At 49.9% G+C, this 11426-nt stretch overlaps 1 protein-coding gene across 1 annotated transcript; it reads left to right on the top strand.

The window, feature by feature from the left end:
- Nucleotides 1-419: 419 nt before the first annotated feature.
- LOC114033835 (neuralized-like protein 4) lies at nt 420-11426 on the top strand (the record flags this gene model as incomplete). Its single annotated transcript, XM_027849455.1, is given in 25 exon segments — nt 420-849; nt 1530-1837; nt 2124-2235; nt 2321-2409; nt 2701-2773; nt 3037-3304; nt 3540-3721; nt 4102-4187; nt 4377-4539; nt 4665-4863; nt 4992-5068; nt 5157-5235; nt 5790-5965; nt 6154-6282; nt 6969-7114; nt 7282-7512; nt 7735-7833; nt 8185-8346; nt 8648-8812; nt 9316-9474; nt 9849-10028; nt 10311-10398; nt 10704-10811; nt 11024-11112; nt 11114-11426. Coding segments are annotated over 25 exon segments (3957 nt in total), but the record flags the coding sequence as incomplete, so codon positions are not given.

Below are 11426 nucleotides of genomic sequence, written 5' to 3' on the forward strand. Positions count from 1 at the left end.
GGCCCAGACCGGGAGTTGGCGGGGGAGGGAATGGGGGCGGGGGGGGGGGGTGTGGAGGGAGTGCTGATGAATTAGTGGAGCAAATGCTCTCCGGGGCAATAAGAGAACCCAGATTGCACCGAGGTAACAGCAGCAGACCCAGCCTTGAGGAGCAGAGGCTTGAGGAAGGTGGATGACAGCCGCCTTTGTTCTGTTTTCTGAGGATACGTCTTAGCAATGGAGATATTCAGACACGTAAAAAGACTCAGGAAAGACCAGGCAAGCCAGAGACACTAGTAGAATGACTAGGAAGTCAAGGAGGCAGCCGGATAAAAGAGAAGGGACCTACTGTAGGAAGAGACTAGGAAGGCCTTCGGTCCCCCTCGACTGTTTTTTCCCATGCCCCTGTCCCCACCCAACTCCTGATTCCCCATTTATAGGTGAACTCTTGGAGTGGATCAATTGAGATTGGAGTAACAGCATTGGACCCAGGTGTACTGGACTTCCCAAGTAGCGCCACAGGACTGAAGGGGGGCTCTTGGGTAGTGTCTGGGTGCTCGGTGCTTCGGGATGGGCGTTCAGTGCTGGAAGAGTATGGGCAGGACCTGGACCAGCTGGGTGAGGGGGACCGTGTGGGTGTGGAGCGCACAGCTGCTGGTGAGCTTCGACTCTGGGTCAATGGGCGGGACTGTGGTGTTGCTGCTACTGGCCTTCCCTCCCGAGTCTGGGCGGTGGTCGATCTCTATGGCAAGTGCACTCAGATCACCGTGCTGCCCCCCGAGCCTGGTCTTGGTACCCCTACACCTCCCCCTGCCCCTGCCTTGCCCCCTGGGGACACTTCTGCTGAGCAGGGGGCCTCCGGAGATGAAGGTGAGATGCCACGATGAAAGGAAGAGGGTCATAGGTGGGGAACACAGGAGACATTTGGGAATTTGTGTATTTATTATGCAGGGGTAGGGGGAGTAGGAAAATAGCTGGAAGTGTGCACAGTTGGGGTGTGGGAGGGATAGCTGGGAGTATAGTATGTGTGGAATAGTTGGGGATATATTATTTTGAGGGGAAATCATTGGGTATTTGTGGAGTACAAGGGGGGGGCTATGGAGGGACATAGGAAACAACAGAAAGGGAAGATCTGGGAGTCACATGGAATAAAGAGGTGTAGGAGGAAAAGGACATGGGCAAAATAAAAACTGGTGCACGCTGGGCAATTGAAAGGAATGTTTTGGAGGTGAGGGGCTAGACCTGGTTGAGAGGACCAGGGGTAAGGGCTGGAGACCTTACTCCCTTCCCACCCCCAACCTGGTCCCCAGCCCTCATGCTGCCCCATGCCCAGGCCCAGCTGGACAAGTTCCCCAACAGCCTTGAGTAGGAGAATGGTGAGGGGGGGATGGGGAGGGAGAGGGTAAAGAGGTGACTGGGGTGAGGGAGAAGAGAGGGGTGAATAGAAGGGAGGTGGGCAGTTGAAGGGAAGGGCTTTCAAGAAAGGGGAAACAAGCTCCTTAGAGAACTAGAATTTTATTTTCCCCTTTTTTCCAATTTCTTGACTCCAGGTTTCTCAGGCATGGAACTTTCAGAAGTAGTGAGTAATGCCATCCTGTCTGCTTACAATGGTGGACTCCTGAGTGTCAGCCTTGGCTCCCCACCTGCAGAAGGGCCAGGATCTGGTGCTGGTGGGAGTGGACTCCCTGCCCCAACACCCCTCACCTCTAATGATGCCCTGCTCTTTCATGAGAAGTGTGGAACCCTCATCAAACTTAGCAACAATAACAAGACAGCTGAACGTCGACGGCCTCTAGATGAGTTCAACAATGGAGTAGTGATGACAAATCGCCCACTACGTGACAATGAGATGTTCGAGGTGGGAACTCTGGTGGCTTCATCCCAGCTTTCTTCTTCAGAAATCTGAATGTCTGATGTTTCAGCTTAGTCCCTTAAGCCCTATTCTTTTGGGGGCCCAGACATTTGATACAATGTCCTTGATAAGTGTGGGGAAGGGAGGTCTTAAGATGGGCCAGAGAGGTTTTTTTTCCCTCAGTTTATCCATATGTACTTGGTTAATAGGAGGAGTTAAGCCACGTGTCTTTCTCCTCCATCACCATTCTATTTTTCCTTCCTCTCACCTGCTGACTTCCCTCTACCCTAAGATTCGAATTGACAAGCTGGTGGATAAATGGTCAGGCTCCATAGAAATTGGAGTGACAACCCATAATCCAAACAGCCTGGAATATCCTGCAACTATGACCAATCTTCGCTCAGGTACTAGAGAGCTGGTCCCTTAAGGGGAATTGGTAGGAGGTTTCTCAAGACCATAACTAAGGGGAGTAGGGTTTTCCTTCTGTAGGCACCATCATGATGAGCGGCTGTGGGATCCTGACCAATGGCAAAGGGACACGCAGGGAATACTGTGAGTTCAGCCTGGATGAGCTACAGGTGAGAGCCAGGGTTGGGGCTGGAAAGATAGTGGGGAGGGCTGGAGGGGCAGAAGGGTAGTACTTTCTTACTAGATAAATTGGGTTATTTCCACATGTGAGTTTGGGGGGAGGAGGGTGTAGCAGGGAAGATTTTTTGCTTAGTTGGCCTTTACTGTTAAGTCCTAACCTCTATCCAATAATATAGTTAGATGGGAAGACCCCAGGATTTTGGCTTCATTTGAGTGTGGGACCCTGGGGATGGAAAAATCTGAGTACTATGAGATCTTTTGCTCCCCTTCCCTCCCCAAAGGAAGGGGACCACATTGGTCTCACCAGAAAAGCCAGCTCTGCACTACACTTCTTCATCAATGGAATCGACCAGGGTAAGGTGGAGAAAACAGGGCTGAGGTAAATCTACCAGGGTGGAGTAATTGGGTGGAAGTTGGGACTGAGGTTGATGTAGAGGTTGTAGAGGATTTGCACTTAAGGAGAGTTAAAGATGGGAGTAGGCCCAGGTTTGACTTTGACTTGTTCTCTGCCTCTTTCCCCTTCCATGATTTTGTGTTAGTATTTTTGGGCCTCTCTCCGAGTTTGTCTCTCCTTATGGTTTTCTCTTTCCTTCTTTTCTTTCTTGGTTCCTGGGTAGGTGTGGCAACTTCAGTGACACCCCCAGTGGTATATGGTGTGGTAGACTTGTATGGGATGGCAGTGAAGGTGACTATTGTCCACAACCACAACCACAGCGACCGTCTTCGACGAAACAATGCTATCCTTCGGGCCCTGTCTCCTGAGGGTGCCCATCGAAGGCCGCCTCCTGGCCTTGCCCACTCTGAGCCTGATCGCCTGCTCTTCCACCCCAACTGTGGACAGAAGGCAGCAATCACCCATGAAGGACGAACTGCTCTTCGACCACAGTATAGTCCCTGGGATAGGAAAAGGCTTGTTTGGGTCAGGATGCGGGGGAAGGTCCTTCAGAGTAGAGGGACAGAGTGGCACTTAAGGGGTAAATGGGGTTTGGGAGTTGTCTGACTAGGGGGAATCTTCTCCCTAATCAGTAGTCAAAGGAGGCTGGAATTTGGTGGCAGCTGGAAGTATGGGTGGGTCTTGGGTAGAAGAATGGGACTGATTCCCCATTTATTCCACTCTCAGTGCCACAGATGACTTCAATCATGGTGTGGTGTTGAGCAGCCGGGCTCTTCGGGATGGAGAGCTGTTCCAGGTTCGAATTGACAAAATGGTGGACAAGTGGGCAGGTTCAATTGAAATTGGGGTCACCACCCACAATCCAGCTTATCTGCAGCTGCCTTCTACTATGACCAACTTGCGTTCAGGTGAGAGAGGCTATTGCTCCAAGAGTAGGGAGAAATGTTTGGAAAGGGATGTGTTAGGATAAAGAGGGGTAGAGGGATAAGTTCTGGGGAGGAAGAATGAGCTGAGGATAAGGAAAGTGGGTGTCCTCCAGTACCTTTGATTCCCGCACTCCACTAAGTCTTATAAAACCATATAGAATCTTTACCTCTAGCTCAACTCCATCTCTCCTTAGTTTTGGGAAATAGGCCCAGACAGGTAAAGTGACTTACCACAGTCACATCCTGAGTCAAGGAAAGATCTAGAACTAAACTCAGGTCTTCAAATTTAAAATCCTAGTCCTGTATACACCCACCTTTGTTTTTTCTACTTCTCACAACCCTCATTTTTTTTTTTTAACCAGGAACTTGGATGATGACCGGGAATGGGGTGATGCACAATGGGACAACCATCTTGGACGAGTATGGTCACAACCTTGACCGACTCAAGGTCTGGTAGGGAGTGTGGGCTTTGTTCCCCAAGGGACTTAGCAGGTGGGGCTAGAGTATGGAGATGATTTCCCACCCTCACTCCACCCCTGGGGGAAGAGAGAGTATAGTATGGTTAGTGATGGGCACATCCTTTCCTTCACTCAGTATGTTTCAGGTACTATGGCTGACTTCTTATCCTTTCCCCAAGGCAGGGGACACAGTGGGTGTAGTACGGCGAGAGGATGGCACCCTCCACTTCTTTGTCAATGGGGTGGCCCAAGGCCCTGCAGCATGGAATGTGCCCCCGGGGGTTTATGCTGTAGTTGATCTTTATGGCCAGGCTGCACAAGCCACCATTGTGGATGACTCTGGTGAGGAAAAAACATAAGGAGAGGATCTATAAGGAGAGGTTTGGGAGGGGTTGGAGAGGAAGAAACAAGAGGACTGTGAAACTAGGATATGGTAGCTGATTCCCTACCCTATCCCCAATCCCTAGAGCTGTTGCCGCTGCCAGATGACATTTCTGAAGGAAATAATCAGCTGTCACCAAGTTCCCCTTCATCCGGGGCAGGAGCCACTGATCTTCGATTTCACCAGCTTCATGGCAGCAATGCTGTCATTACTAATGGGGGCCGAACAGCTCTCAGGCACAACTGTCGAAGTGAATTCAATGATGCCATCGTCATCTCCAACCGGTCAGTCCCATAATAGGGGATAAAGGTATCAGCTTCCCTTTCCTTCCTGCCCACTCTCCCTCTGCCTGGTTCTTCTATCCCTGATGCCTTCAGAGACCATCTTTGAGTCTCCCCCTTATCTCTGGCAGGGCCCTTCGAGATGGAGAACTCTTTGAGATTGTTATTCAGAAGATGGTTGATCGTTGGTCAGGGTCTATTGAGGCTGGTAGGTTGGTTAGTGTGCTCGAGGGGAAGGTTGACATTTTAGGATGATTGCCTGAGCCACAAAGGGGACTTCTTTCTACCCCCCACAGGAGTGACTGCCATACGGCCGGAAGACCTGGAGTTCCCCAACACGATGACTGACATTGACTATGACACGTGGATGCTGAGGTGAGGCAATTTATTCATCCATTCACTACTTCTGTCATTTTTTGAGTGCCTTCTTGGCAAAGGACTCTGCCAGGCATGGGATGGGATAAAGGAGAGAGAAGACGAAGCCCAACTGACCCTCTAGGGTGGAAAACATTTTTAGGTACAGTCCTTTGCTGTGGAGACGCTTTGTTGAATGGATGCAGAGGTAGCTGTTGTTGATAGAGAATTTCCATAACAGTGGTCTAAACTGTTGCATAAGTGTAAGGAAATAGAACACATCTGCTATGGAAGAGAAAGAAGAGTGCAACATCGCAAGTAGACACCATGGCAGGCAGATATTTTAGATAAAGAATTATGTTGGAATAGGTCTAGGGTCAGGTCACTTCATTAAGATTATATCTTAGTTGAAGGGAATTGGTGGTGGGGTACAGGGTGAAGGGCTAGGCCTAGGAGCAACACATCCTGGTCTTAATACTTCTGTCAAGACCCTAAGGAAATTTTTTGATAACAGGGTGAGTTTCCCTGTTTTGACAGGGAAGCTGACTTCCCCTTTCCCCTACTTCCCTCAATAGTGGCACAGCTATCATGCAGGATGGAAACACCATGCGAAACAACTATGGCTGTGACCTGGATTCTCTAGGCACTGGCTCTCGGATTGGCATGATGCGTACTGCTAAGGGTGACCTGCATTACTTCATCAATGGCCAAGACCAAGGGCCTGCCTGTTCTGGCCTCCCTGCTGGGAAAGGTGACCTCCCTGTTCAGGGGTCCAAGTATCTGGCCCTCTAGCCTCTAGTTCTCCAACCTTTTCCCTTTAGGGATGCAAGACATCCCCTCAACCCACACCCCTTTTTGGGGACTCAGATACCTTAGTCCTCATTCCCTTTAGGACTTCAGGCAACTGGTGTCCCAGCCTGCCTCTCCCTCTGACCCCAGAGGTGTATGCTGTGGTGGATCTCTACGGCCAGTGTGTCCAGGTCTCCATTACCAGTGCTACAGGCCCTATGGATAACAGCCTGTCAACCAGCAATGCCACTGAGAAATCTTTCCCTCTTCATTCCCCAGGTGAGAACTTCGGGGAACAAGGGAGCTATAGGTATAAGGAAAGTGTTGGAAGCAACATTATAGAAAAATGGTGGACTTGACACTTGGGGAATGGTCATATATGGAAGATAATTGCTGTGGTTTTAGGGATCATGGATGAGAAAAAATTCTCAAGGATATAGTGGTAGTTTCAGCAGTACAGGTTATGGACAGGGCACTTTTGGGTGAAGGGGAAGACTTAAGGATTCAGAGAGAGAGAAAAGGAAGAGGGATAACTAGTGTTTGCTTTTTCTTTTTGAAGAAGTGATGTCATAAATCCACAAGCTTTCAGACTTGGGGTCAAGGAAGTGTTCATTTCAACTTTTGGTTTGGGGAGCTTGGACTTTTTCCTCTTTCAGTAGAGGAAAATGTATTGCTGTATGTCCCTGCTGCCCTTCCCAGTTTCCTGTTTGAATAGGAAATAGTCTGCTGAGTCTTCTCTCTCACTTTCTGTAGAGGCAGGCAGCCTAAGTTTGGTGCCTCTCTGGTGAAGAGATGACCTCATAAGGCTTTCTTGCCACTGACCAGATCAGGAGTGAGCAATGTCTAAGCACTCTTTGGCTAAAAAGATACGTACTGAAATTCACATCCTGCTCCCAGCTTAGAAAAGTTGTGCCTCCCTTCTTTCTATACCCCCAACATCCCTCTATGTCCTCTTCCTTTCTCAGTGGCAGGTGTGGCTCACCGATTCCACAGCAGCTGTGGGAAAAATGTAACATTTGGAGAAGATGGTACTCGGGCCATGAGGGTAGCTGGCTATGCTCATGGCTTAGTCTTCAGCATGAAGGAGCTCAGGACTGATGAGGTCTTTGAGGTAGGATGAGGATGAGGTTGGGGGCCTCCAGGGAATAGTGTCAAAGAGGACCGTTAAAGGACAGATTTAGAGGAAACTCACGACAATTCATTCTTCTTCATACTTCTGTTTCTCTTTCCTACTGATTTTTACCTCATCTCCTGACTACTTCCTCCTCTCCCTACCAGGTGCAAGTGGAAGAGCTGGATGAGAAGTGGGCGGGTTCATTCAAAGTAGGGCTGACAACACTTCTACCAGGGGACTTGGGGCCTGGGGGAGGGAATGGGGCAGGGCCAGGGCTGCCCACCTCACTACCGGAGCTACGGTCCAAGACAACGTGGATGGTTTCTGGCTGTGAGGTGAGACGTAATGGACAGCTTCAGCGGATGAACTATGGACGAAATCTGGAGAGGCTGGGGGTGAGCAGGGCCTGGAAGACGGGGAAGGGGTTGATTTGGTATAGACCCCTGGGAGGGCTGAAAAATATGGGAAGTGGGAGAAGGGAGTATTGTTAGGAGAGGTGGTGTGAGATTATGGAAGGGGAGCACAGAACTCTGGTAGAGGGGCTAGGAGAGGAGAACGCAGAGAATCAATGTATACAGTGTTGTTGAGTTATAAACCCATTTGAAATCTCTGTGCAGGTGGGAAGCCGTGTGGGAATACGTAGAGGGGCAGATGACACGATGCATATTCTGGTGGATGGTGAGGACATGGGGCCTGCAGCCACTGGCATTGCCAAGGTATTGTTGAATTTTCTCATTTCCCCGTCCTTTATTCCCAGGCCCACATCCTTTATTTTTTTACTCCTTTTCTACCAGTTTGGTTTCTTGCCTTTTAGCCTTCCTTAACACCTTTTCCCTGACATCTTTCCATACATACATCTTCTCCCAGTCACCTTTAGGCTTCACTATTTACTTTTTTCCCTTTCCCCAGTCTAATCTTCTGTTGAGACCCTTGATATCCCATCTCTCCCTTAGTCTTTTCCCTCAGTTTTTCTCCCCTGTTGAGTGTAGGGTTTGTGTGAAGAGTAGCAGTATGGGGAGAGGAGGTATGCTGTAATACCACACTCCCTTACCCATGTGTGCCCCCAGAATGTGTGGGTGGTGCTGGACCTGTACGGTCGGGTGAAGGTCATCTCCATTGTCAGCTCCTCAATGCTAGAGGAGATTGAAGGCACCAAGCCCCCTTCCCTCAGCTCAGATACTGGCAGTGAGGGTGAAGAAGATGAGGATGATGAAGAACCAGGCACCATGGTAAGAGCTGAGGATTGGGGCAAAGAAGGATGATCAAGTGTCTATAGTCCTTGCGGCCATCTAATTGAAATTAAACCCTCTGAACTCTATCTGCATGAACTTCAATATTGGGGGTTGGGGGGGACGGGGGACAAAGTGTTGGGATATCCCACTATCTCATGTGAGCAAGAGCCATATACTTCAATTTTCATTGATTCTCAATACAGGGGAGTACTCTTCCATATTAATTAGACTAGGACCTGTGAGAATGGAAAAGGATTAGTTGGCGCCCTAGCTGACACCCACATGGTCCTTCCAGCAGGGTGAGAATGAAGCTGCAGTCACCCCTGCAGCCCTTGAGTTCCTGGAGAATCATGGGAAGAACATCCTCTTGTCCAATGGGAACCTGACAGCCACACGGGTGGCCAGCTACAACCAGGGCATAGTTGTAATAAACCGGCCCTTGGTTCCTCAGCGACTGGTCCAGGTACGCTGGGGTCTCATCCTTCCCTGAACAGACGGGGAGGTCCTTGCTCTGAAGAACTCCTTCCTCCATTCCTTCTGATCCTAGTTGCTTCCTTCCACAAGAAAGAGAAACAAAAGGCCAACTTCCCTGTGTTACCCTTCTTGTTGAATAGAAAGTATAAAGAAGTTCCACCTTGGCAGTCTCTCCTGGAGAAGATGAAGTGGAATGTTGGCATCTCTTTCACAGCCAGAGAGGAATGAAGTCAGCACTCTTGATAACTTCCTTTCTTAATGATACCTTTGCTAGTGAGCCTTACCTTTTTTCACCTAGACAGAAAATCATACAAAATTAACATGGAATAGTGCTTGTCTGAGGAGGAAATTACATCAAAAACCAAAGTTAAACCACTCTTCTTCATATCTGCAGAAGTGACATATCCTGTTTCTCCCCTCCCCTGTCCCACCCAGTGAGATTACTTCCTGTGGGTCAGTGGCTGCTAGGAGGTAATCTCTCCCTCCCCCCAGGTGCGTCTGGACTTCCTGAACCGGCAGTGGACTTCATCCCTGGCCCTAGGAGTCATTGCCTGCCCCCCTGAGCGGCTCAACTTCCCAGCTTCAGCTTGTGCCCTCAAACGGGCCGCCTGGCTACTTCGGGGCCAGGGTATCTTCCATAATGGCCTCAAGGTGGGCAGGACATGTAAAGAAGGGGAACAGTCCTGTAGGCAAGACAGATCCAGTGATTGGAGATAATTGGGATATCAGGAAAGGAAAAGGCCCTGGAAAATGGAATGGTATAGGTATTGGGGAGTCATTGGAAGCAACTGGGTGAACCTAAACAAGAGGTAATAGATAGACACAGAGGATGGGCCCTGAGTGGGGAAGAAGTGTTGGGGGGGAATCATAAGAAGGGAAGCCTGGTAATAAGAGAGTAAAGGTGTATAAAGAAGTGTACATTTGAGTGTGGGGTGACCAGATGAGGATACTGGAGAATGGATATTGATATCTGAGGGGTGGGATTTTTTTGAGAAGCGGCTCACTTCTCATGTTCTGTCCCCCAGATCTGCGAGAAGTATGGGCCAAACCTGGACACGTGCCCAGAAGGCACGGTGCTGGGGCTGAGGTTGGACGGGTCTGGGGGGCTGCACCTCTATGTCAATGGTGTGGACCAGGGTGTGGCTGTGGCTGAGGTGCCCCAGCCTTGCCATGCCCTAGTGGACCTCTATGGCCAGTGTGAGCAGGTCAGCAGGGGGTGGTTGGTCAGGGATAGTGCTGGAAGGGGGGAGGAATCTAGGAAGTTAGAGGAGCATGGTGGTGGTGGTGTCCTAAAAAGTTAGAATTGGGGGTGTAGTGAAGTTTTTATGGGGTTGATGGAGAGAATTGGGGAGTTTAAAGGGGAAAAGGAATTGAGACTGAAGGGTTGTGGGGGGTGGGGGAGGGAGCTCACACCGTGGGATTGAGAAAATCCATCGTGGCAGGAAAAGCAGCAGATCAAAGGTTGACCAACCCTTCTTCCTCTCCAGGTGACAATTGTGAGCCTTGAGACGGGAGCAGCCAATGGGGAGGGAGCTGGAATCCAAGGGGACATGGAGAAGGCTGACGTGGTGGATGGTGAGGCTCAGGGAGAGCCTGTACTGCACCGTACTGCTGGAGGGAACCCGAACCCTGTCACTCTTGATCCTACTTTTTCTGGACACCTGTCCTTGCCTCCATCATTAAGCCCTTTGCTTCTTCCCTGACTCCTCCTTCCCCCCCTCCCCAAACACAGGCTTTTAAGAAGTTGAATAAGGCACGCTGAGGGCAGGAGGACAAGTTTCCAAAATATGCCCTGCTCCTGTCCCTTCCTCCTCCACTTCGTTTGACTGTTGTCTTCTCTCCCCACTCCTTCCCCACTCTGATTTGACCCTACCTTTCAGGCATCAAGGAGAGTGTGTGTTGGGCTCCACCTCCAGATGCCAGTCCTTTAAAGAGCTGTGAATACCATGCCCTCTGCTCTCGATTCCAGGAGTTGCTGCTGCTGCCAGGTGAGACTCCATCCCTTAGTTGGACCATCAACTCTCAGGTCCTTTCTTCTTGGGACACTAGTGTTGCTTTCCTCAAACTCCTAGATAGTTGTTTGGGGGGTGGGGTGGGGAGATGGGCTTTTCTGAGGGTTGAGGACACAGATGAGATAGAGAAAAATAAGGATTCTGTAGGAAATATAGTCCCTGAATTAAACCTCTTTCTTCTTTGCCAGAGGATTACTTTGTCCCACCCCCCAAGCGAAGCCTGTGCTACTGTGAGTCCTGTCGGAAACTTCGGGGAGATGAGGCACATCGGCGTCGGGGGGGAGCCACCACAAGAGTATGCCTTGCCCTTTGGCTGGTGCCGCTTCAACCTCAGGCATGTGGCTTGGGATGGGAGAGGTGGAACCCAGGGCAGCCTTGGACTCAGTGCCCAGAGAGGGCAGAGAGAGTTTGCTTTTAGCCTTCATTATTATGTCTAAAAAATATCATTTCAGTAGGATATATAATTTCCTATTCAAGGAAGTGGCATCAAAATCAAAATTTGCAAGAGGTGTGCTTTTTTTTTTCTTTTTTTGCTGCTCTCTCCCTAGTCCCCCTTTGTCCTCCTAACCATCCTTCCCCACCCCACTGGAA

Source organism: Vombatus ursinus, unplaced genomic scaffold (assembly GCF_900497805.2).
Source record: "Vombatus ursinus unplaced genomic scaffold, bare-nosed wombat genome assembly UNPS02007492.1, whole genome shotgun sequence".
Classification (NCBI taxonomy): domain Eukaryota; kingdom Metazoa; phylum Chordata; class Mammalia; order Diprotodontia; family Vombatidae; genus Vombatus; species Vombatus ursinus.